The sequence below is a fragment of the Aspergillus brasiliensis genome, assembly GCF_001889945.1.
Source record: "Aspergillus brasiliensis CBS 101740 unplaced genomic scaffold ASPBRscaffold_5, whole genome shotgun sequence".
Classification (NCBI taxonomy): Eukaryota; Fungi; Ascomycota; class Eurotiomycetes; order Eurotiales; family Aspergillaceae; genus Aspergillus; species Aspergillus brasiliensis.
In genome coordinates, this window is record NW_027137446.1 from 1269747 (window position 1) to 1292598 (window position 22852).

At 49.8% G+C, this 22852-nt stretch overlaps 9 protein-coding genes and 2 non-coding genes across 11 annotated transcripts; 8 read left to right on the forward strand and 3 right to left on the reverse strand.

The window, feature by feature from the left end:
- Positions 1–395: 395 nt before the first annotated feature.
- On the forward strand, positions 396–2894 carry ASPBRDRAFT_54541 (phosphoribomutase PRM15; the record flags this gene model as incomplete). Its single annotated transcript, XM_067627250.1, has 9 exons — positions 396–416; positions 527–571; positions 741–819; positions 921–1240; positions 1293–1315; positions 1434–1614; positions 1665–1954; positions 2006–2682; positions 2734–2894. The coding sequence occupies 9 exons, from the start codon at positions 396–398 to the stop codon at positions 2892–2894; spliced, it is 1797 nt and encodes a 598-aa protein (XP_067479984.1).
- Positions 2895–3802: 908 nt separating this feature from the next.
- ASPBRDRAFT_550755 (uncharacterized protein) lies at positions 3803–5172 on the forward strand. Its single transcript, XM_067627333.1, has 2 exons — positions 3803–4137; positions 4207–5172. The coding sequence occupies exon 2, from the start codon at positions 4231–4233 to the stop codon at positions 5068–5070; it is 840 nt and encodes a 279-aa protein (XP_067479985.1). The 5' UTR covers positions 3803–4137; positions 4207–4230; the 3' UTR covers positions 5071–5172.
- Positions 5173–6339: 1167 nt separating this feature from the next.
- Positions 6340–7023, forward strand: ASPBRDRAFT_551038 (uncharacterized protein). The gene is made up of 2 exons (XM_067627340.1): positions 6340–6421; positions 6501–7023. The coding sequence occupies exon 2, from the start codon at positions 6602–6604 to the stop codon at positions 6941–6943; it is 342 nt and encodes a 113-aa protein (XP_067479986.1). The 5' UTR covers positions 6340–6421; positions 6501–6601; the 3' UTR covers positions 6944–7023.
- On the forward strand, positions 6597–8303 carry ASPBRDRAFT_551029 (SDR family NAD(P)-dependent oxidoreductase). Its single transcript, XM_067627339.1, has 4 exons — positions 6597–7004; positions 7088–7339; positions 7423–7702; positions 7778–8303. The coding sequence occupies exons 1-4, from the start codon at positions 6957–6959 to the stop codon at positions 8035–8037; spliced, it is 840 nt and encodes a 279-aa protein (XP_067479987.1). The 5' UTR covers positions 6597–6956; the 3' UTR covers positions 8038–8303.
- A 192-nt stretch (positions 8304–8495) lies between these two features.
- ASPBRDRAFT_t137 lies at positions 8496–8567 on the forward strand. Its single transcript has one exon. It is a non-coding gene; the product is annotated as a tRNA-Glu (tRNA).
- Positions 8568–8932: 365 nt separating this feature from the next.
- Positions 8933–10725, reverse strand: ASPBRDRAFT_195411 (dihydrolipoyl dehydrogenase; the record flags this gene model as incomplete). Its single annotated transcript, XM_067620861.1, has 4 exons — positions 8933–9772; positions 9854–10336; positions 10404–10483; positions 10584–10725. The coding sequence occupies 4 exons, from the start codon at positions 10723–10725 to the stop codon at positions 8933–8935; spliced, it is 1545 nt and encodes a 514-aa protein (XP_067479988.1).
- A 3381-nt stretch (positions 10726–14106) lies between these two features.
- On the forward strand, positions 14107–16031 carry ASPBRDRAFT_123935 (putative MFS monosaccharide transporter; the record flags this gene model as incomplete). The annotated part of the gene is made up of 7 exons (XM_067617649.1): positions 14107–14503; positions 14556–14709; positions 14754–15145; positions 15195–15277; positions 15322–15550; positions 15604–15701; positions 15759–16031. The coding sequence occupies 7 exons, from the start codon at positions 14107–14109 to the stop codon at positions 16029–16031; spliced, it is 1626 nt and encodes a 541-aa protein (XP_067479989.1).
- A 381-nt stretch (positions 16032–16412) lies between these two features.
- On the forward strand, positions 16413–16496 carry ASPBRDRAFT_t138. Its single transcript has one exon. It is a non-coding gene; the product is annotated as a tRNA-Ala (tRNA).
- A 478-nt stretch (positions 16497–16974) lies between these two features.
- ASPBRDRAFT_195413 (uncharacterized protein) lies at positions 16975–18493 on the reverse strand (the record flags this gene model as incomplete). The annotated part of the gene is made up of 3 exons (XM_067620862.1): positions 16975–18120; positions 18180–18362; positions 18425–18493. The coding sequence occupies 3 exons, from the start codon at positions 18491–18493 to the stop codon at positions 16975–16977; spliced, it is 1398 nt and encodes a 465-aa protein (XP_067479990.1).
- An 880-nt stretch (positions 18494–19373) lies between these two features.
- ASPBRDRAFT_123485 (uncharacterized protein) lies at positions 19374–20216 on the forward strand (the record flags this gene model as incomplete). Its single annotated transcript, XM_067617606.1, has 1 exon — positions 19374–20216. The coding sequence occupies one exon, from the start codon at positions 19374–19376 to the stop codon at positions 20214–20216; it is 843 nt and encodes a 280-aa protein (XP_067479991.1).
- Positions 20217–21592: 1376 nt separating this feature from the next.
- ASPBRDRAFT_29669 (uncharacterized protein) lies at positions 21593–22423 on the reverse strand (the record flags this gene model as incomplete). Its single annotated transcript, XM_067622685.1, has 1 exon — positions 21593–22423. The coding sequence occupies one exon, from the start codon at positions 22421–22423 to the stop codon at positions 21593–21595; it is 831 nt and encodes a 276-aa protein (XP_067479992.1).
- Positions 22424–22852: the final 429 nt, after the last annotated feature.

A 22852-nucleotide genomic window follows, 5' to 3' on the forward strand; every position in this document is an offset into this window, starting at 1 on the left:
GGCTTTGCGGGCGTCACTAATAAAAAAGCGGGGACGCGAAGGTGAAACGTGCCGGCGATCGTCACCCGATCCAGCGAGTGTCATTCCACCCACATTTCTGTCTCCGTTTCGCCCATTCATTCCCCGTTCCATCATCATCATCATCACCATCATCACCACCTCTAATTACCTATCTATCTACTCTCAATCAGCAGCTTGATCTTCCTCCGTTCTTGGTTTTATCTTCCTTCTTTCCCCCCCCTCTTTAATTCCCTTCCCACCGTCTCTTCTGCACTCCCTCCCCCAACCTCCTCTCCTCCCTCACTTGCCCCCCAAAACCAAGCTCTGTTCCCCCCCCCTCCACCGTCCGTCCGTCCTTTCCCCCAAAGTCCGTTGTCAGCGTCGTATGATCCAACATGTCCGCCAACCCAGGAGAGGTATAGTCAACTCCCGGTGTGCGCCGCTACACCACACCTCTATCTAGATCGATAGGGGCAGAAAAGTAGTGTGGATGTTCTGACTCGGTTCGGCTGGTTCTTTCTGACAGGATTCCCTCTCTCCGCTGATCCAAAAATGGCTTGAGTGGGACCAGGTGAGCCCCCCTGCATTTGTCAGGTTTCTATCCGCCCAGCTCAGCTTTAACTTCCCCCCATAGTAATTGTGGTGGTGGAGGTGTTGCTGCTGCTCAATGCCCTTACTCTTCTACTTCCCTTAACAACTGCCCAAACAAAAATGTAACGGCTAATGCCCAACCCCATTAGGATCCCACTACTCGCGGGGAAATTGAGCGGCTGCGCGATGCGGGAGAGCTGGCGGAGCTGCAGCAGCGCCTGCAAAAGAGTACGTGTGGGCTCGAGACATGCTTCATCTGATCTTCTCGTACCGAATTTAGGCTTCTCTACGCTCCCCTGCCTGTCATGTCTAATCCGCAAAAATTGCAGGAATCCAATTTGGCACGGCTGGTCTCCGGGGTCGCATGGCAGCGGGCTTCTCTTGCATGAATTCTTTGACTGTCATTCAGGCATCGCAGGGTCTGGCGATGTACTTGAAGAAGCACCATGGTGATATTGCATCGTATGGCGTCGTCATTGGCCATGATGCTCGCTACAATTCCGCCAAGTTCGCCGCTCTGGCCGCAAATGCTTTCATCGCACAGAGGATCCCGGTCTGGTTCTACTCCGAGCCTTCTGTTACGCCAACAGTGCCTTTCGGTGTAACCCAACTGCATGCTGCTGCAGGCATCATGGTTACGGCAAGCCATGTAAGGCATCCCTGTCCGTCATTCAAAGATTATGTGGCTAATCCTGTCCTAGAATCCAGCACAAGATAATGGTAGGTTGCCATGACTTGCTCCTCGACAGCCGGACCGTATCACTGACGGACGTGGCGAACAGGTTACAAAGTGTCTGGTTGCGCTCATCCAGCCTGTTTTGATTATCACTAACATGCTCCAGCTATTTCAAAAATGGCGCCCAGATCAATACCCCCATGGATGTGGAGATAGCTCAATCTATCGAGGAGAATCAGACACCCTGGCCCAATGCTTGGAAAGATTTGCAGCCCGGTGAATATTTGCGCTCCAAGGCGTACGACAATCTCCTGCCACACTACAACACAGCAGTGTGGCAATACGCTGTGAGTTGAGATGCATGGTGCTTTTGTAACACGGGCTCACCGCTTTGCAGACATACACGGTGCGGGAATGGAAGCAGCCACAGCCATTTGTGTACACTCCTCTGCATGGTGTAGGAGGCCTGGTATTCCCCAGCTTGTGCCGTTCCGTTGGTATCAAAGATTTCACTGTCGTCCCAGAACAAGAAGAACCGAACCCCGACTTCCCCACGGTAGCTTTCCCCAACCCCGAAGAGGCTGGGGCTTTGGATCTCGCGATGCAGACCGCGGACCGGGAGGGTAGAGAACTCATTATCGCACATGATCCGGATGCAGATCGCTTTGCGGCTGCTGAGAAGGTCGAGTATGTATCCGCTGCCTTTTCACACCAGAGGATCCCGCTAATCAATCGCAGCGGAAAGTGGTTCTCCTTCACCGGGAACCATTTGGGAGTACTGCTTGCATCGCACCTATTTGATTCTTTGGAAACGATCGACAGCGACACACGAATCGCCGTGCTGAACTCGACCGTCTCTACGAGCATGTTGGAGAAAATGGCAAAAGCCAAGGGGATGCATTACGAGGAAGCCTTGACCGGTTTCAAGTGGATGGGCAACATCGCGCGAAGACTTGAGGAACTGGGCTACTATGTTCCGTTCGCTTTTGAAGAAGCGCTTGGGTACATGTTTCCAGAGGTGTGCTATGACAAGGACGGTATTTCCGCCGCTATGGTGTTCTTGCTAGCCCAAGCCAAATGGAACGCTCAAGGGCTCACCCCCTATACGAAGCTGCAACAACTTTTCAAGGAACATGGGCACCACGAGACACTCAACACTTACATCCGTTCGACGAGCCCAGATCTTACTATGGACCTATTCCGCAAAATCAGGTCCGGACCGTTCGGCGTTGGGAAGTCCTTTGGCTCCTTCAACATCCAGCGATGGCGAGACCTGACGGAGGGTTACGACTCCGGAACCGAGGATCACACACCCACACTTCCGGTTGATAAGAGCAGCCAGATGCTGACACTATGGCTGGATCGGGAAGTCAGATTCACCATTCGTGCATCGGGCACAGAACCTAAAGTCAAAAGTATGTCGAAGATCAAACGGAGTCATGGCGTAGTGCTAATTGTGATTCTAGTCTATATTGAAAGCAGTGGAGCGTCGCAAGAACAAGCCATCGAGGCTGTCCGTGACACATTCCTGACCGTTCTCAAAGAATGGGTCCAGCCTTTTGCTCCAGCCATGACTTACAGCGAAAAACAGGTTACTTCCTCGGGCATTATGTTCCAGGTAAAATAAGGAGCCAGTAAGAAAGATGAGGTGCTTGGGCGATATCTTTCATTATTTTCATGAATGACTATAGAACACAGCTGGGGGAGGTTGACCCCGCCCCTGTGTTGCCACTTCAGCAGCAAGACTAGCATGAATACGACGCAATGAATCTCTACCGTGATAGTCTGGGTAGTGTCTTGAAGTAGGGCTGTAGTGGTAGATATAGCGTTCCAGAATAATGCGTTAACATGAATCTAGGACTGACTCTTACCTTGAATGTCTCAACCGCATGGAGCTCGAGTCCACTTGGTGAGACATACTTCGAATGCTATTTCTGGTGTGTCCTACAAGCTACTATGTTGAAGGACTTTGGCCAAGCAGCTCATCAAGGGATGGGCGCGCTCGATCTCCAGTCCACTTTGCGCTGCATACCTCAAGCTCGAGAGATGGCTCAAGGGCCTGGAGTCCAAGGCGGCATAGGCTGTTATGAACCTAACTGCGGTTATGTGAATATAACAGTGCTGCTGCAAGGGTGTGCTAGCTTACTGCAGACAGACGCACGATGTCTCCACTGAAAAGCTACCGGAGTGTTGCAAGATGTGTTACACAACCACTTAACCTTGCGAGCTGGCATTCTCCAGCGTGTGCAGGCTTCCACTGCCGAAAAGCCGTCTCTCTCTTAACCTTGGCATGCTCAAGACCAGTTGTTGCTCTCTGATACCTCTCGCCTCATCAACGGCTACTATCCACCATCTTTCACTACCTACTCCAAGGATTTGAAATTCTGCTCTGTCCGAGCATTTCCCGTACTAGCCACTCTTCGCCTTGAGAACCTCTGTCCAGCTAGTAGTTCAACGCATGTTTCAACGTATGTGGCTTTCGTGATACCCTCCGCTGGTCACTATACATTCTCGTCACGATGAACTACTCCTTCTGGGAGCATATTCTCGATTCTCACGGCAGTAGCAGTATGGAGAAAGATGGACTCTGGGAAATGAGTGACATTTCCCGGGTCCTTGCGGAGATATGACTGCGAAGATAAGGATGCGGGTGTTGAATGAGGAAATTATTGCCAGTAGGTGTTCTTGTCATATCAGTCACAAGAGAAGTACAACTAGAATGATCATAAAATAGTTGGAGTTGTCGATTGGGTAGTACAAGACCGATGCGAGTCTACCGGTTCTGCAGTAATTTGAAAGTGAAAAGCGGTCATCCATGCCATGTATAAGAATCCTAGTAATCTCCCCATCCTCTGGGAAGATAGTTTATTGTAAAAGTCACCAGGCTCTTACGTCCATCCATGCTTTGGATGACCACAAGCACTAACGTATTGCTCTAGGTTGGCGGCCCCCTCTCAGCTCTGATGCAAGGCATCACCCTCCATCAACAAGGCCACTCTATCCATATCCTCGAACAAAGTTCCCTGCTTACTCCAGCCTCTCACATGGCCAGCGTCAGCAGAGGTCCAGATGTACAGACGTTTCTCTCACGCTTCGATCGCGTCTCCCACATCCCGCTAGGCAATCCAGCCAAAAAAAAAAAGCTTCAATCTGTCCACCACTCGGGGCGATCAAAGCCCTTTTTCCGCATGCAGCGTCTTATGACATCCTCCTGGGATGCCTTTTATTTTCGTGGCCAGCGAGTCATTGACATATTCGAGGTCCCGTCAACGGGACAGCTAGCTATCATCAAAGAGAGCACCAGCAGCAGCCCAAGAACCACCGCGACACACAACACAGATCTAGTTCTTGGTGCTGACGGCCCGTGCCCGCGCACGACCTCCCAACTCTCCATGACAGACATCCACGGTGTGCGGCATCACACCACCCTAGCGGCGGGCCTGGTACCGCCACAGATATGGAACTTGCAGCGCGCAAAAGCAACAGAGGACATGCTGGATTTCCCTGCGCCCTTCCTTGAGCTTCTCGCGCTGATTAATGCGCCCTTTCTGCATCTCATCGTGGATTATCCGCCGGCGGAGAAGATGTGTTTGGTTGGTGGTAGGGTGAGGTTGCTGGGCGATGCGGTGACGCTTCTGAGACCGCATGTGGCGTTTAGTACGAATCAAGCGGCGGTGCATGCAGCACTGATGGGGAGGTGGTTGAATAAGGAGGGTAGTGCTGGTATGTCTGAGAGGGAGTGGGAGTATCAGGTTGGTAGGTTCGGTGGAGATACATTGGGCCCGGAGCATTTGGTATGGTGAGTACCTTCAGGATTGGTCATTGGTGAGTGCCATTTGGCGCGGTGCGGTCAGATATTGGCGCGGGTTATTGGGTTAGGTATTGGTGTGGGTGGGTAGATCGATCTGTTACTCAGTTACTATGGATGGGGCCTAGAATAGTCCATGTTAACAATCGAGTCCTAATACTAGCATATCAGTCTATATTACCAGCTATGTATGAAGTTTTATACGCCCAGAAATATCGCTAATAAATAGTAGTCGGCACCGACTGGAGCTTTCACACTGCTACCAGGATTCTGTTCTTGAATCCAGGCATTGAAGCATTATTGCCCTGTCCTATGATTCAGTCATCAGTCTTACTAGTGGCAGGAGTGGAAATTGATGACCCGAAAAACCGACCTATCTTCGACCACCAGATTACGCCCCCTCTCCTTTCACCTCTCCGCCTCTCCACCATTCCCCTTAGATCCTTATCCCACAAACATCCCACAAACAACCTTTCCCGCTTCATAACCAACGCCAGCACCACCGAAAGAGCAGCAGCAGCAATCATCAAAACAAGCACATCATCATCAACACTACTAACAATAGCAGCCACCATGCGTTGCTGCTACCTAAGTCTCAGCGAAATGAAGAATCCGCGCGTACACCCAAAATATCCTGCTGGATAGTGCATTCATGGTAGGTGCTGCGCCGCAGACGGCAGAGATTACCTCGAGGATCACCATGCTGACCAGGAAGAGAGTCTTGTTGTTGGATTGATCATAGGTTTGGCTCCAGGGGAGATCTGTCGCTATGGCTACGAGGGCGATGCTACGGAGAGCCAGGGTAGCTTGTCAACTTCTCCTAGGTCCCGATGACCGCTGGTTGTACGTTGGCCACGATGGTGTTGCCCAGTGCAAATAAATAGCGCCGCTGGTAAGAACAAGAGACGATGAGAGACTATGTTAGGGGTTTCCAGGTGTGGTGGTCTGGATTGGTCATGGTTGTTGTCTCTTGATGCGCAAGAGTCGCGAAAGCTGAGATGGGTGCCATAATGTCCGGAATGAAGCACGATGTTTGGATATTGTGAGAAGTGATGATGCTAGCATTGTATCTATACGGCATAGTGCCAGCAACATCTCTGGAAGGGGCACAAGGCTGCGTCTAGCTGTCACTGTTGGCTGGCGCAGTGTGATCACAGTCAGTTGTGGTTAAACTAGCAGGGATCAACAGATCAATACTCGAAAAGGGAAAGGCAAGCCAACTCAGCTCCCGCTAGAGCATCACCAATGGGCTATGGACATCGACTACAACTAAAGCAAAGGAACAATGAGCTTTTATGGCGCTAGAGAACCAACATTCGGCTATGTTACACTAAATGCTTGTGATGGTTAGTGCTTGCGGTGCCACAAATCAGCTTCCATTGAGATCCTGGCTGCAGGGGATCCCAATTTCTGACTGCAGCCAAGTCCATTATCGTCCACACCTTACAACCTAAATTAGACGCAGAACTAGTCATCCCGGCTAAACATGGGCCTGCCCATCAAATGGCGCGAAAGGCCCGCAGTTAATGAACGGTCTCTCCACTAGCCCAGCGGGCGTGTGTTCTCTATGGGTGACTCGGTTAAGTCACTGCAGCGGCTCAAACGACAAGGATGCCAGCCTGGTCGGAGGAGATCAACCAGGAAATGAGTGGAACAGCCCAATGGCTCTCTGTTGCCCGTGCGGGGGCTCAGTGGAAGTCATCCATGATCTATATCTATGGATATGGACCTTGTCTCTAGGTTATAAGTTCACCCCTCTCTGGGACTTCCCCTCCTTGATTTCCCTTCTCTCCTTTCTCTCGTCTATCTTTCTTCCTCCTCATTCTCTGTCTTTCATACATTTATCCTATTCCATCTCTTCTCTCTAAACCTACACTTACAATGGTTATCAAAGGCACCCAATTGGATGGCGTTGCGCTGGTCGTCGGCGTAAGAACCACCCAACCTCCATCATCACCATCATTATCATATCCAGAAGAGATCCCCATCAACTAACCATGTAATCAACCCAGTCCGGTCGCGGCATCGGCCAACAAGCCGCTTACTCCCTAGCTGAAGCAGGCGCCCGTGTCATCGTCTTCGCCGACATGAACACCGAGACAGCCACTGACTCCGCCGAGGAGAGCAAACAATACGCCACGCACCCAGAATACCAATCCACCCACTTCACCGTGAACGTGACGGACCAAGACGGCGTACAAGCCATGGTTGACTTTGTAGTCGAGAAGTTCGGACGCCTCGATTACGCCGTTAATGCGGCAGGAGTGAGTCCATCCAGCTCTCGAAGATATACCACCACAACCTAAAGCCTAAGCCACTCATCCCATACTAACAACAACGACACCAGATCGACAATGGCGTCCACCTCCCCTTCGCCGACACCGAAATCGACAACTTCGACCGCGTCCAAAACATCAACGCCCGCGGTATGTTCCTCTGCTGTCACGCCCAAGCCGCCGCCATGCGCAAGCAGACCTCGCGCACCTTCACCAGCCGCACTGGCACTCGGGACATCGGCCGCGGAGCTATCGTGAATGTCTGCTCAGCCAACTCCTTCGCCGGACTTCCCGGCAAGGGATCGTATACCGTCTCCAAGCATGCTTGCATGGCAGTGACGAAGATGGCTGGTATGTTTCCTTCCCTTCTTATACACAGTACACTCCGATTTCTTTCTCCAGTATGTATCCTTATCTCTGGTATAGGGCTGGACCATTCCGCCGACGGCATCCGCTGCAACGCCGTGTGCCCTATCTGGGTCCGCACCCCTCTTCTCGACGTTGAATTGGAGCGGAACCCCCAAGTACGCGGGGAGATCGAGGCCGTTGTGCCGATTAAGCGTGCCGCTGAGAGCGATGAAGTTGGTGATACTATTGCTTATTTGCTTAGTCCGTCGGCGAGTTATGTCAATGCCACGAGTTTGTTGTTGGATGCGGCGGTTACGGCAACGTTGAGGTTTCATTAATTATTATTATTACTGCTATCTGCCAGCTGCTATGGGGACTGGAGGGCTTATGTGTGTAGTATGAACTACTGGTAGTATATGGTATATTTGTACATGGGGAAGTATCACTGGTGTATGCTCATTGAGAAGGTACTACTAAGTAGTAGTCTTCCGGGAATATTTTTATAACTACTAGTTGGTGTTGGTAGGGAAGCTAGCACTTAATTATTTGTTTGTTGACACATTATTTGTCTTTGTCTTTGAGAATATATGGATACAGAAGGCACAAAGAGAAGGTTCCAGTCTCTCTGTAGATAGATGCCGTAGTATATGCTATATATTCTAATCTTCATCGGATTGGGTTTATGGATTCTTTCTACAAAGTAGTGACTAGTACTTAGAGACAGGAAAGGTTGGGAGTGGGACATTCAATCATCATTAGCTTATAAAGTCAAAAAGCAACCATGTTCTCAACAACATCCGATATGGTGTAGTGGCTAACATCGCCGTCTCTCACACGGCAGCCGGGGGTTCGATTCCCCCTATCGGAGTTCAAATTCTCTTTTTTTGTTTTTTCACACCACGGAAATGCGGTGAATGAACATGTCCATACATACTATCTATCTATTGACCAGACGAATACGGTCTTGTCGTATGTTCATCTGTGCGTTGCTTTTTTTCTTTGATTTTTTTTTTATTTTTTTTTTACATGATCTAAAGGTTAATGTTAAGCAGTACTATTGATTTCGTTATATCTGGATACACAGCCAACGATAGGAAAATATAATGAGGTCAATGCTACACGGAAGTGGCTAGCTGAGCTAGACTAAGATAAGGGACAGGAGGCAAAAAGGATACAGGATAATACGGGTGGGTGTGTATGGTTTCATGATCAAGACTCGGGGGGCAGAGCTGCTTAGAAGTGGATGGCCTTGGAGTAGGTAGCCATGGCAGCCTCCTTGAAGGCCTCAGCCAGGGTAGGGTGAGCGTGGCAGGTGCGAGCAATGTCCTCGCAAGAGGCACCGTACTCGACAGCCAGGGTGGCCTCGGCGATCATCTCACCAGCGTTGGGGCCAATGATGTGGACACCGAGGATGCGGTCGGTCTCAGCATCGGCGATGAACTTGACCTGACCCTCAGTCTCGAGGTTGGTCTTGGCACGAGAGTTGGCGCTGAAGGGGAAAGTACCGACGCGGTACTTGATGCCGGCAGCCTTGACTTCCTGCTCGTTCTGGCCAACCCAGGCGACCTCGGGGTGGGTGTACATGACGCTGGGGATGCAGCCGTAGTTGACGTGGCCGTAGCCCTTCTTGATGTACTCGATGGCAGCGACGGCCTCCTCCTCAGCCTTGTGGGCAAGCATGGGTCCGAAAGTGCAGTCACCGATCACGCGGATGTTGGGGATCTTGGTGCGGTACTCCTGGTCGATGACGAGACGGCCGCGCTCATCCTTCTCAACACCGACGCTCTCAAGGTTGAGACCCTCGGTGTAGGGGCGGCGACCGATGGCGACGAGGACGACATCAGCGTCGAGGGTCTCCTCCTTACCACCCTTAGCGGCCTCAACGCTCAGAGCGACGGTAGCACCGCTGTCGTCACCCTTGGTAACCTTGGTGCCGGTCTTGAACTTGATACCCTGCTTCTGGAGGATCTTCTGGGCCTGCTTGGCGATGTCGGCGTCCATGCCGGGACCACCGATCTGGTTCAGGAACTCGACGACGGTAACCTCAGAGCCGAGGCGGGACCAAACGGAGGCCTGTTGAGGGGTAGAAAAAGAAACCATGAGCATGGGTTTTCAAAGGGCAAAATCGGAATGTATTCCGCCAGGTATACGCACCATTTCCAGACCAATGATTCCACCACCGATGACGATCATCTTCTTGGGGACCTCCTTAAGGGAAAGGGCACCAGTGCTGGTGATGATTCTCTTCTCGTCAATGTTGAGGCCGGGGAAAGGAGTAGCCTCACTACCGGTGGCAATGAGGATGTTCTTTCCGCGCAAAGTCTGCTCACCACCCTCAAGGAGGTTAACCTTGACGGTGTTCTGGTCAACGAGAGCACCAGTACCCTTGACGTAGTCGACACCGTTCTTCTTGAACAAGAATTCGATACCCTTGGTGAGGCCCTCAACGGAGGTGTCCTTGGCCTTCATCATCTGCTCAAGGTTCAGCTTCACATCACCGACCTCGATACCGCGCTTTTTCGTGTCGTGGAGAATCTGGTGGTAGAGGTGGGAGTTGTTGAGCAGGGATTTCGAGGGAATACAGCCGACGTTCAGGCAGGTACCGCCCAGACGGCCACGCTTCTCGATACATGCGGTCTGTGGGAATGCTGTCGTTAGAGAAATCGTCCAGCCGGACCACTCCGGGGAATGATAGATAGCGCACCTTCAGACCTTCCTGACCGGCCTTGATGGCAGCAACGTAACCAGCGACACCACCACCGATGATGACAAGATCGTGTTCCTCTGTGTTCATTCCAGCCGACGGTTAGCCGGGGGGCCTCTTTCTCGGAAGCGCAGGCACCGTCTGCGACGGACTGATCGCGAAGGGGGAAAAGTCACCTACCTGATTCAGAGGCATAGCCACGTTGTGAGCGTCCGAAGGAGGCGAGAGAAGGAACAGCGACGAAGTTAGAGGGAACGGCCTTGGGACCGGCACAGCGGAGGGCAACCCGCGGCGTCGCCCGCGGCAAAAGACTCCGGAACATGGTGAAAAGGAGGAGAAAGGGCAAAGGAAAAAGTCAAATGATATAAAAAGGACAGCAGACTACCAAGCCTCCCAGTGAACAAGCAACGAAGGGGAGGGGAGGGGACAATTGAAGGTGGGAGGAGACGGGCTCAGGTGGTTAGAGGATGATAGGGAAAAACGATGTTGGGACAAGAAGCTTTCTGGAGGTTCGCCAGCAAAAGCTGGCGGCCCGGTATCGATACCGTATGCCTCGCGTATGTAATCATCCGGCCCCGTGAGCGTCGGGTCAACTCGGCTAACCTTTGCCATGTTGCCGATGCTGTGCTGAACCGTAATTCCGCTACAGTGCCTGGCTCTTCGATCCCCAGACGTTTTTCCTGCTTCTAATATCTGGGGTAGTCTCCTGGTCGTTTGAGATCAAGCGTGCGAGGCCGTGCCGGGGCTGCACCTTGCTGAATACCGGTCAGTGTTACGGCCTAAAATACCTCATAGAATCGCCCAAAAGGGTAAGGAACCAGACTCTCTCCCGCTTCGGAGCCAGCAGAAGGGAATCACTTGCAGTCTCAATTATTGCAGGATTCACGCTCCAGTAAACACAGTCAATCTTGCATCATGAACTGCTCCCTGGTGTCTCTGGGAATGAAAATTACCGATTCTCGTCAGTCACCGCGGGTAACTGGTCAAGCCCCTGGCTCCATAAAGGCTATCATCGGCATAGCTCGAGCCAGTGCACGGCACCTAAAGGTAATGCAGGTCTTGGGTTGAAGACCATTGGCCTGGATGACTGAAGCGCGGGTTGAATGGGATTGCTCGGGATTCATCCCAGTCGGGCTTGGAGTGCTGGCGCTCTTTATTGGATGATGTGGATGAGCTTAGACTGATATGACGTGACTTGCGTTTTGCCAAAGCGCATCTTGCGGAGCATCGAGGTCCGTAGCTTTGCATCCGATATGGGGAGTTAGTAAATCAGCTTAACGTGGTACTGGTGGTCGACATGTCAACCATAGGACTATTAAAGAGATAGCCTTGGGTCAACGGGCATGCGTCCTGCAGTGGTTGCAGGCTTGGCAGTTGGGGAGATGATAGAGTTGATAACAGCGGTGCTTCTGAGAAGAATATGTGCTTGTAGGCTACGACTAAGCGCCTCCAGTTGACTGTGAATGTGTTGTTTTTGTCGTTTGTAGGATCCAGTCTTTATCGGCGGCTTTTCATGCTTTCATGCAGATCCGGAATTATATTATTTCGCCCAAACTTGTTCTATCTGGCACGAGAACCGTTGAAAAACGGCACATCTCAATCACATTGAACGGGCGAAATCTCCTCTGCATTCACAGCCAACATGCTGGTATGGCAGTGCTGATTGCACTGCCATACAAAGTGCAGTGAGACACCACACAGCTACAATTCAACAGGTCAACTGGACACAACTGTCTATTTAAGGTGGATGACGGGCCCCAAACACGGTTTAGCGGCTCGGAAGCTGCTGGCGCCCACTCACTCTAGACTGGAATGCACTTCTACGACCGGTTGCTCCAATTTCGGCCTTGAGCAGGGCGTATCTGTGTCTGATATCAAGTCATTGCGTTCTGCCACTCTTTTATCTTATCGGGCAACAACATTTTCAGTTGCTTGGTGCCAAGCGGTGGTAGAATGCCACTGGACCACCGCCATGGCTAAAAAGTCATACCAGAGACGAGTCTACCAAGTTCTGACAAGTTCTGGTAAGAGCTACATTCTAAGACCCTTTGAAGTCTTATTTAAATTTCGCAACTTCTGTCATTATTGCGATAAGGGGATCTGAATGACATCCTCGAAACCGCTGCTCCCACACCGTTGATACATACTGACAGCCGGGAAACATAGAGGACTCTTAAATCAGACCATACGGCCCACAAAAGTCAGGAAAACAAACTTACACCTATGCTTGACTATGTAGATTGCAAAAGGGCAGGATACCGTTGAACCCAATGGGCCGAGATGAAACAGACCTCTCACCCCAGACAAGGGCCATGCATAGATACTCGCGGCATGCTGCATGAGGGGCAGTAGTAGCAGCAGCAGAAGATCGGCAGAGCAGGACTGACAAGGCTATCACGCTCTGATATTGACGTTCGGATGAGCCTCACCTCACCAGATTGCTGGATCATCGATACACCAGTAGAAACTCTCAGATAGGCCCCACAGCTTCATGGCAACCAAGATGTATCCTGCCAAAAAGTAGAGCCAAGCCACTTCTTAATACTCTGCTAAGTCACTATGTCATAGTTGGATCGCTAGATTTGAAACAGCCTGGAGGAATCACAGAGCCGAGCACTGGTTATAGTGTGCGTTGTTGATAAGGGTGTTATCCCGAGAACAACAATTTTGCAATCTGATTGTCAACCACCAACAATGGAAACCTTACATAGCAAGAAGAGACACCCATCTAGTTTAATTGCTTTCAACATCCAACAAAACAGCTGCAGGTTGGACTGGCACGGGATGTGTTAAGAAAAGGGAGTCGGAGTTGGTCCGCCGCCAGCCTCTCCGGATTTCCTCATTCTGGTTGAATTCCCCACCCGCTTGGACCAAAATCCCCGGAAAACCTCCACACTCCAGGCCATCCACTCCTCCTGATGGCCCAATCCGCGCATATTCGCGGGCCTAGTCCCTCTCAGGCTATCTCAACTACTCTCTAACCACCCGCTCTAGCTTATCATTGGCTTCCCCTGCCCCGCCGATACCGCTGATTTCCTGAAGTCTCCAAGTCCGTACAAGGAGTGCTTCCCCGAGACGCCAGCGTCGGACGGTGCAATGTGAACAGCCGACTTTCGTATCACTAGCACCCCGCTCTATTACAAGACGCCTACAATACGAATGCACATTAGCATGCAGTGTCTTCTTTCATCTCGGACATTGGCCCATAATCCTTCGGTCTGCAGCTCGGCAGGATACTAGTCGCTGGCTGGATGACCGATTTGGTCTCGTCCGCGACCCGGTCTGGGGTCGGGTTCCCACCCACCCTCTCCAGACGTTCTCGTGCGGGTCCCATATTCCAATGGCGTCCTTGCTTTGGAGTGGAACCGGGTGTCTTGATGTGGCCGTTTGATGTCCTCCCACCCGGGATGTAACCATATTCGACTCGTCGGGCTGGCACCTGGGCCCTATGCCGTGGGTTTGCTTCTTGGAAATGGATGATCTTCAGGCGTAACTCGCACACCAACCCTATAGCGCATTCTATTTAATCGTCACGTCGTCCCGCTGCCTCTGCAATCTTGCTTCCTATTCCCATGCGGTTCTGTACAGGAGCCAGTTGATCTCCTCCAAGTCACGCGGTTTTTTGAAGATACTCAGGCGACAGAAAGTCCTCTCCGGTATACATCAAGGGATTTCTACAGCCGCCTATCCTAGCATAGTCACCATGAGTGACTTAATACCGTCATGGAATATTGTCCACAAATTAGAGAAGCGTAATCTTCTCATCGCTATCAATTGCATCGCGGCGCTGTCGATTCTATTCTTCGGTTATGACCAGGGGATGATGTCGGGTGTGAATAACTCCAAAGACTACATCGATCTCATGGGCTTCGGATATACCAAGGTGGAAAATGGAGAGCTTACCCCTGTTGTTACAGACAGTCTGTTGCAAGGCGGGATTGTGTCTGTCTACTACCTGGGGACTCTGTGTGGCGCGCTAATCGGTGGCTGGATTGGAGATAAGATCGGCAGAATCAGGACCATCGCTTCAGGTGCTGTCTGGGCAGTTTTGGGGGCGTCGTTGCAATGCGCAGCACAGAACCATAATTGGATGATCTGCTGTAAGAGACCCAGATAACATCTTCGGAACTTTATACTGACGTAGGATCGCAGCCCGTTTCATCAATGGTATTGGCACGGGGATTTTGAACGCTATTGTGCCGGTCTGGGCTACAGAGACGGCTGAACATACCTCTCGTGGACAATTTATTGCAATTGAATTTACTCTCAACATTTTTGGTGTCGTGGTGGCGTACTGGCTTGAATTGTAAGTATACCTTGCGTCTCCCGGAGCTCGTCTAATTGGTGTAGTGGCCTGTCCTTTATCGATGGCGGCAAATCCGCATTCCGCTGGCGATTCCCTATCGCATTTCAGATCATCTTCTTGCTTCTCTTATTTGTCTCGGTCTGGTTCTTTCCGGAATCCCCACGTTGGCTGGTCAAAGTTGGCCGTGAGCAAGAAGCGCGTTACATCCTTGGCCGTCTCCGAGGAAGCACTGGCGATGATGCTGTCCGCGCCGAAGCCGAGTTCCGGGATATCCAAAATGTTGCAGAGATGGAACGGTCAATGAATCACAGCACTTCATACCTAGCGATGCTTTTCGGATACAAGACAGGCAAACTGCATCTTGGACGACGTGTGCAGCTGGTTGTCTGGCTACAGATCATGCAGGAATGGGTTGGTATCGCGGGTGTCACTGTTTGTATGTCAACCTCCATCGCACCGCTACTAAACTAGTCTAACATGAACAGATGCGCCCACCATCTTCAGCATTGCCGGTTTCGACTCGATGAAGAGCCAATGGCTGAGTGGACTGAACAACGTCTTCTACATGGTGAGTGCCATATCTTCCCACCCTGGATGTTACTAACAACACAGTTCGCAACTCTCGTATGTGTTTTTACGCTCGATCGTATCGGTCGTCGCTGGACTTTATACTGGGGAGCCGTCAGTCAAGGAATCGCCATGTTCCTAGCCGGGGGATTTTCCCGCCTAGCCATCAATGCCCGTGACTCGGGCGATGCTGCTCGGGCCAGTTCCTTCGGCGCGGCTGCAGCCGCTATGATTTTCATCTTCACTGCTGCCTTCGGAGCCACATGGCTGACTGGTACATACCTAGTCCCTTCCTCAGGAGACACCCGCTAACTCGCTCACGTATAGTGCCCTGGATCTATCCCGCCGAGATCTATCCGCTGGCCGTACGAGCCCGCGGAAACGCCTGGGGCGTTGTTGGATGGAGTATTGGAAATGGATGGCTGGTGAGTATATATATATAGTCTTCTGAGTTGCAGGGCAAAGCTAACACGGCCGACTAGACGCTTCTATGCCCTGTGATGTTCAGCGCTATTGGCGAGAAAACGCTATATGTCTTCGCGGCTAGCAACGTCATCGCAATCCCGATGGTATGGGCGCTCTACCCGGAGAGTAATCAGCGCACTTTGGAGGACATGGATCTACTGTTCGCGTCGGACAGCCCATGGGTATGGGATGCGGAGAAGACGTTCAAGCAGCTGAAGGCAGAGAACCCGGGATATGTGGAAGCGACGGCACGAAAGGGAAGTGTGGTGTTGGAGCATGTGGATGTATGAGCACGGTTCTAGATTACCGTATGAAAACAAATTTAGATACCTAGAATTGCAAGAGGCTACCAACACTTATGGAACATATGGAACCACTACGGAGTAGTTATAGTATATTCATAGGATGTTACCTGTGATGACATATACTAGTAGTTAGTACCTGACCACCTGGTCTCATCTCCATCGGAGTAATTTACCGCCATAAACCATAACGATGTTACCGTTATTTACGACTATCATCTTACAACATTAAACATAGACCGCTTATTAGGTCCATGCCCCTTCTTCAAATCGATGGAGCATACAAGATCCATAACCCTGTCAACATATCAGAATATGATATGTTGGAGCAATATATCTTAAAAATAGTACCCTTGCCACAAGAAAACTGGGGTTATAGCTCAGTGGTAGAGCGCTCGCTTTGCATCCTCGCAAGTATGCGAGAGGTCAAGGGTTCGATCCCCTTTGACTCCATGTCTTTTTGAAATTTATTTTTTTTTTCGTTTAACCACTCTTCTCAAACGGATGCCTAGGGTTGCAGTTTTGTGGGGTATTATTGGTTCTTGAGTTAAGAGGGTGGTGTTTTACAGTACTGTGTAGAGGACGTAATTGCATTAATGAGTATTGGGCTTCGTTATGGGGATATTAGTTGATCGTGGTGGAGTTGGTTCTACCTGGTATTGCATGTGGGGAGAAGTCTCTGCATTTTGGACAACTCGTAGAACTAGACAGTTCTCCCTGGAGCCCTACTTCGATGGTCCAGTTATCTTTGGTTAAAATCAATATTGAAGCTCAGCACCGCAAAAGGGGATTAGAAGTACAAAGTACAAAGGATGGAGAAAGTGAGATTGTTATGGAATAAAGTGAGAACAAGTGGACATAAGCAAATTCAGTCTTCCCCGCTATACAATGCAGCGGTCATATCCTCTGATACACGGGCAGCTCGGATGTCTTATGTATGCGGTTGAAGATCCGGTAGACTGTCAATGGCCGAGCAGAGTCGTTGATGATGGATTGGGACCCAGTCATGATAGAGAGCCATTACGAACTTGTAACATTTCCATCTGTCCTCATACCATGTCGAGCGACAGCCGATATCGAAGTAGTCAAGTGTATGGCGGTAATATGTTGCCTTGTTGTTTCTGATCACGACGTAGTGAGCGAAAATATCGAATCTACAAATGTCATGGCAGACAGAAAAACCGAGAACCCTTCGATGTAATTCATCCTGACGACCAACTAATTTGAAAAGTTCAACCACACCTCGAAGGGCTCGAGTCATGCTATGAGCAATTTGTAGCTCTAGGATCCCCTTAATTGCGGACGCGCCCATTACTTCTGTCACAAAGAATGGAAATAACATAGTTTCGGTCCCTTTGAAACTAGAAGCCTTCAAAAGATCACCCGCATGGGGCTCGAGCTTGCAAAGCTGTTTTTTGCTGAATGCTTCATATGAAAATCCCACTGCATAATAAGGCTGCGGTGTCGGGTATGTGAGCCACGGGTCTGAGTCTTCGTATAGTACATTTCGTACTAGGCTCGGATGTTCTTCAAGGGTAATCGATGCATTCCAGGGCTCATAGATACTCTCAACCAGATGCATGTCATCCGGATCGATATGATTGATATTAGAACTGAGTCGACCTGACAAGATCTCATATACGGCAGAAGGAACAATCAACTGACCCACAATTCGAGTAATACCATTCTCATTCGCTGTACCATAATGACCGGTGATGTACGCAAAGCATTTCTCATCGAATGCTGTGCCTACAGGAGTCTCACATTCCCTTTTTAACAATTCCTCGCAAATCTTTCTATCTCCGGCAGCCATGTCATCCGAATGGCACCACAAGTAGCTGCCATTGGCTTGGAGATAACTCTTGAATTGGGCATAAGCTTCGGCATGAGGATTGTTGTATTTAGACATGAATCCATCCTCTTCTTCATCCTGTTCTTCCATAGGCTCCGAGCTTTCCCGTGGCGAAATAATGATATGATCAATGTCATTGTTGAAGAGCGATTTCGGCCATCGAACCTTCCGTATCCAGTAGTGTATGGAAGAGCCCCAGGCGGTCCGTAGTAATGCTTGAAAAAACTAAGATAGTATCAGCTCTATGCCGCTTTTGAGTATAGGAAAAGTAACGAACGACATACCTCCTGATCAATGCTTACAGGATCTGAAACATCAGGATCCTGCTGTTGACGTGGCTTCTTGTGCTGTCTTTGTGAATGCTGTGATGCTGGTGCTGGAGCTGGAGCTGATGCTGGAACTGATGCTGGTGCTGGTGTTGGTGCTTTTCGCTTTTTCTGCCTGTTGGCTGATGGTTCTGTTTGTGACTATGATACACACAATGTCAATGTCTGATAATGCTATTGCGAGTTTCTCACATCATACATACTTCTGTACGCTGGTTTGCTGGTGGAGAAAATTCCTGCTTCTCCGTGCTGGTTAGTTTCTTCTGTGCCATTTCACGAATGCGACTACTTTTTCGACAGCTTTGTTGATGAATTTGCTTTTTGCGAGGCATTTGGACTGAAGAGAAGAAGAAGTAACAGAATCGAGATACGTTGTATTGAGTCGAGTTGCTGTGAGGGGTTAATCAGGTGAAGAGTGATGAGTATCCCTTGATGGCGGTATGACAGTGATCTTAATGTGGAAATATATAGTACCATCCTGGAATAGAGAAAAGATAGAGAAACACAAAAAAGTATACTTAAGTGTTTGGGACTGATGCAAGTTGTTTGTTCTCATCATAGGATGTTCCGGACCATTATCCTCAAATAATGGATTTTGTTCTTTCAAACATAAATAATTGTGGAATTGAAAGGGAGTCTTCAACGATGGAAATTGTCACAAAGATCAAACGTGAATAATCCCGTGAAATTGAAAGAGAGGCGATGGACTGCGGCTCATCACGTCGTAGTCAAGGTGACGTAACCTGATGTTATGTACTTCAACGAGGAGACAAATATATATTCGAGCATACTCAGGGTACTAGGCAATGAAAACAGCCGATAGCAAGTCCATAGAGTTCATCGTTCCGGGATTGCTACTGGAAATGTCCGTCGACACTCAAGACACCTCATGCTCCGAAATGTACTTGGAGAGATATAATTGCACTCGTATTAACGGCACGCCCCGGAGGCGAGCGCAGAATACTCCGAGAGATTCAATGATAAAAGAATAGTATGGTCAAGCTCTTTGATTTGAGACTCTTTCATTATATAAGGCCTCGCTTCACCCTACTATATCGGCTCTACCAACTCACTCTCCATTCACCCACGGCCTCTCCCTTTATACTCACATCTTTATTCTGCTGTTTCATCTCTGTCAAGAATCTCTCCACAATGCCTCCCTCCTCCGAGCTCGCTCTCATCAGGAAGTACCGCCCTACACCCTACACTGACCTGCGAGACATCACCAAGGCCATTGCAGATGTACTTGAAAGACTGGAAACAGGAGATGTGAGTCAATACCTATCTTTTAAAAATGTTTCTCCAAAGGACTTCCGATTTATCCAAAGTCATCGGGAGAAACTGGGCAGTGCAGTCCTTTTCACCTACTATCCCGACATTAGCACCCTCGTACTCAGGGTCGTTACCAACAAGACTGAAATTGCGCATAGAACTCTATGCCAGGATATAACGATCAAACTCGCTCGCATGAACATCAATGCCGATCAGTTCATGTCTCTCGGAGCCTCGGAATTCGAAGGACCATGGGGCTCGATCAAAGAAGGGGGCAGTACCTTCAAGAATTCTGCTGTTCGATCTGATAAGCGTGCCTGGCCTTCACTTGTGGTCGAATCTGCGGTGTCTGAAATGTCCACGCCAGGTCTGCGACAGGATGCTGCATGGTGGATCGCAAACTCCGGTGGTGAGGTTCAAGTTGTCTTGATTATCAATGTGTTGATGGATACCAAGTGCATGGTGATTGAGACATATGTTCCCAAGCTTCAAAAGTCTGCCAACACTAGGTCTCAGACCTCGGGAGGCCCTAATGATTACCGGCCTGAGTTGCAGTCCACGACTACAGTGAATTATGGAGCCGAGACCCCCTATGTGGAGGGTGATTCAGTCAAGCTGAAGTTTGAACGTCTCCTGGGAAGATCGCCAGAGTCACCTGAAAGGGATGTTGAGGTTGGTCATGCTGACCTGTTGAAGATTGTTAAGTTGGTTTTTCAAAATTAAGATGCTGTAGTATTCCCAATATCAGCCATCGGATGGCATTAGCCAGACATTTGAGAATTCAGGACACTAATTGAATATATAGTTATCCAAAGACTATTCGTACTATGACGCAGCTCCTATTCAATTCAACTAATACTGTGTTGAGACTTTCACTGTAGCTATTACCTGAATCTCCCCTACCTCTACTCTGCCTATATGGTCTCTTACTATCTCTTAACACCATCTTGAGATACATTCGAATCCACCCCTACCCTTTGTCTTGAGATGTTCTTTTACCTGATCAGGCCCCGCCAAGCAAGAGGCTAGCTGTGCAGGTGCTTGTTGTGGCATGCGTAACTTAGGGCGTGTGCATGGGTCCTTGTATCCAGCATCTTCAGCTTCTAGCTATATTTCCATATAGTATACATACTGTAATGTTAGTCTTTCAAACTAGTGGTTGAGATATCTTATAGGGGGGCGGGTAGCTCCCTATCTTATCTGGCAAATGACATCTTTGTATACTACTAGCATTACATGTGGGAGCGCGGTCCAGGTCCAGTCACTACCATCTAGTGGTTATGGCCTTCGTTCCTTCCCCAGATCTTAGAGTTCACTCTGAGATCCCTCGAGGTGTCTACATAGTCATAGATCTGATCCTACATCCCCGGATGGTCGTCCAAAATATGGTAGTTAACCAGACCCACCTCTGCTCGGTGACGTGCCCGTAGCACGATGGGTCCTGATAAGAAAGATCCGATTCGCGTTGAAGATGAACCTGCACGTAAGAAACCCCGTCATAGATCTTCCTGTATCACGTCTCCTTCCTACCCCCTTTCATTCGGGGTCGGTATCTTCTGAGTCACTGGAATGCGCTGGCGTGTTCCGGCTGAACAGGAGTATGTGATGACTGGGGCGGAGCCATCTGTTACGGAGAACTCAAATTCAGAGCTGGAGACCCCTAGGCCGAATGGTCCAGTGCCAATGCCAAGACTTCCGCGCTCCTTCCGCTCCGACTTCCGCTCCGCTACCAGGATCCCCGCTGAAGAAGAAGAAGAAGAAGGAGAAGGAGGAGGAGGAGAAGAAGAAGAAGAAGAAGAAGAAGAAGAAGAAGAAGAAGAAGAAGAAGAAGAAGAAGAAGAAGAAGAAGAAGATATACTGCCAAGGTTGATACGTAGGCATGGCATGAGTCAAGGGATCTGGATGATGCTCACATGTACGCTACTTCGTCAGCTACGGCTACAGCTCCTGTCTACGATTCTACGTGCTACGATCGACTGGCCAATTTCTGGGCAGTATTTCGTTTCATTCTTTTGCTAGGCGAGGTAGTTCAAAGCCTCGTAAGCTTCGCCGTAGAGGATCGATTCTAAAGGGTTGTGTTGGCCAACTCTTTGCTTAAGTCAAGGTGGGAAAACGAATCCACCTAGGCCCTGCAGGGAATCAACATCGAATTCAACATCCTTTTCAGGGGTCACCGGGGGTCTATCCATAAGATCCTCGAAACCAAGTACCAATGGGATAGCACCGGAAACGCGGCGAGGAGTCTCAGCGCAACGTATCTCAGTCTGTGAGACCAGCTCAGGCACGTAATGAGGCTCCGTAGAGGTCTGCGATCTGGTGTATGGGTACTTCCGCACTTTGGGCACGTACTTTTCGATCAAGATGCTCTTGTCCTCCAACTTCACCTTGACAAGCAGGATAAGGTTGACTGTTCCTCTAGACTCTGCTATCCACCATGAAACATCCATCTTCAAACGTTCCCACGACTCAGACACCCCTGATTCGATAACGAAAGTTGGCCACGCCGTGGTTCCTGGTCGGATGAGGTAGTTCTTATAGGAGCTATCTGCCTCCTTGCTTGAGTTGTGGCCCTTGCAGCGCCTGGCTCCAAGACCTTCAAACACCCGGGGAATATTCATCGATCTGAGCTGACCGTACGTCTCCAGACCTATGTTCACGTGTGCGATTTCGAACTCGGGAGTAGGGATCTTGACAATAAGAGTGTTGATCTTCTCGTAGTATGTTAGGCGGACTGTGCTGCCCAGTTCGTCTCGATTTTGTTCGATGTAATCAAAGTCTTCTGGCGTCACGGGTTTGTATGACAGATACTGGCTGACATTTTGTCTTTCCAGCCTTTCCGTTAAGGCTGCGATGGCTCTAGCGATGTCTTCAATTCCTCTATAGATCGCAGGGGGGTATTCTCCAGTGAGGGCGAGATCGGAGGCATACATTTCGGCAACAGGTTGGTGGTGCGATGGATGTGTTATAGACGAGGAGTGGCTCAACGGTTCTTCTTGCTGTCAATGTGGTTTCACCTGTGATATATACCGGGTTAGCAAATTGACCGTGACGTAAGCTGACAGTGAAGTATCGGAACTTACCCCGGGAGGTAAGCCCAAATATGACTATCAAGAAGGGTTTCTTAAGTTTGATAAGAGATCGTGCACCACGACCAAACGACAAAAAAGGGGAATTCTGGCCTTGAACCAGCTGAATCATCGGCTCAATCCCTGGACCAAGGTCGAATGTGGTTCTTTGAAGATGGAGCAGTCACAGGAGGTTGAGATCGGGTAGTATGCTTTTCGGTAGATGGAGAGAGCCAGGAACAAGGAATGAGGTGGAAAGTCAGTTGATTGGTAGTGAGGAATAGCAGGTGCTAT

Coding starts and splice junctions, on each gene's coding strand:
- ASPBRDRAFT_551029 (XM_067627339.1), top strand. CDS start 6,957: ATGGTTATCAAAGGCACCCAATTGGATGGCGTTGCGCTGGTCGTCGGC. Junction 7,340..7,422: donor ACGCCGTTAATGCGGCAGGA/GTGAGTCCATCC, acceptor CAACGACACCAG/ATCGACAATGGCGTCCACCT. Junction 7,703..7,777: donor GGCAGTGACGAAGATGGCTG/GTATGTTTCCTT, acceptor TCTCTGGTATAG/GGCTGGACCATTCCGCCGAC.
- ASPBRDRAFT_551038 (XM_067627340.1), top strand. CDS start 6,602: ATGAACGGTCTCTCCACTAGCCCAGCGGGCGTGTGTTCTCTATGGGTG.
- ASPBRDRAFT_550755 (XM_067627333.1), top strand. CDS start 4,231: ATGCAAGGCATCACCCTCCATCAACAAGGCCACTCTATCCATATCCTC.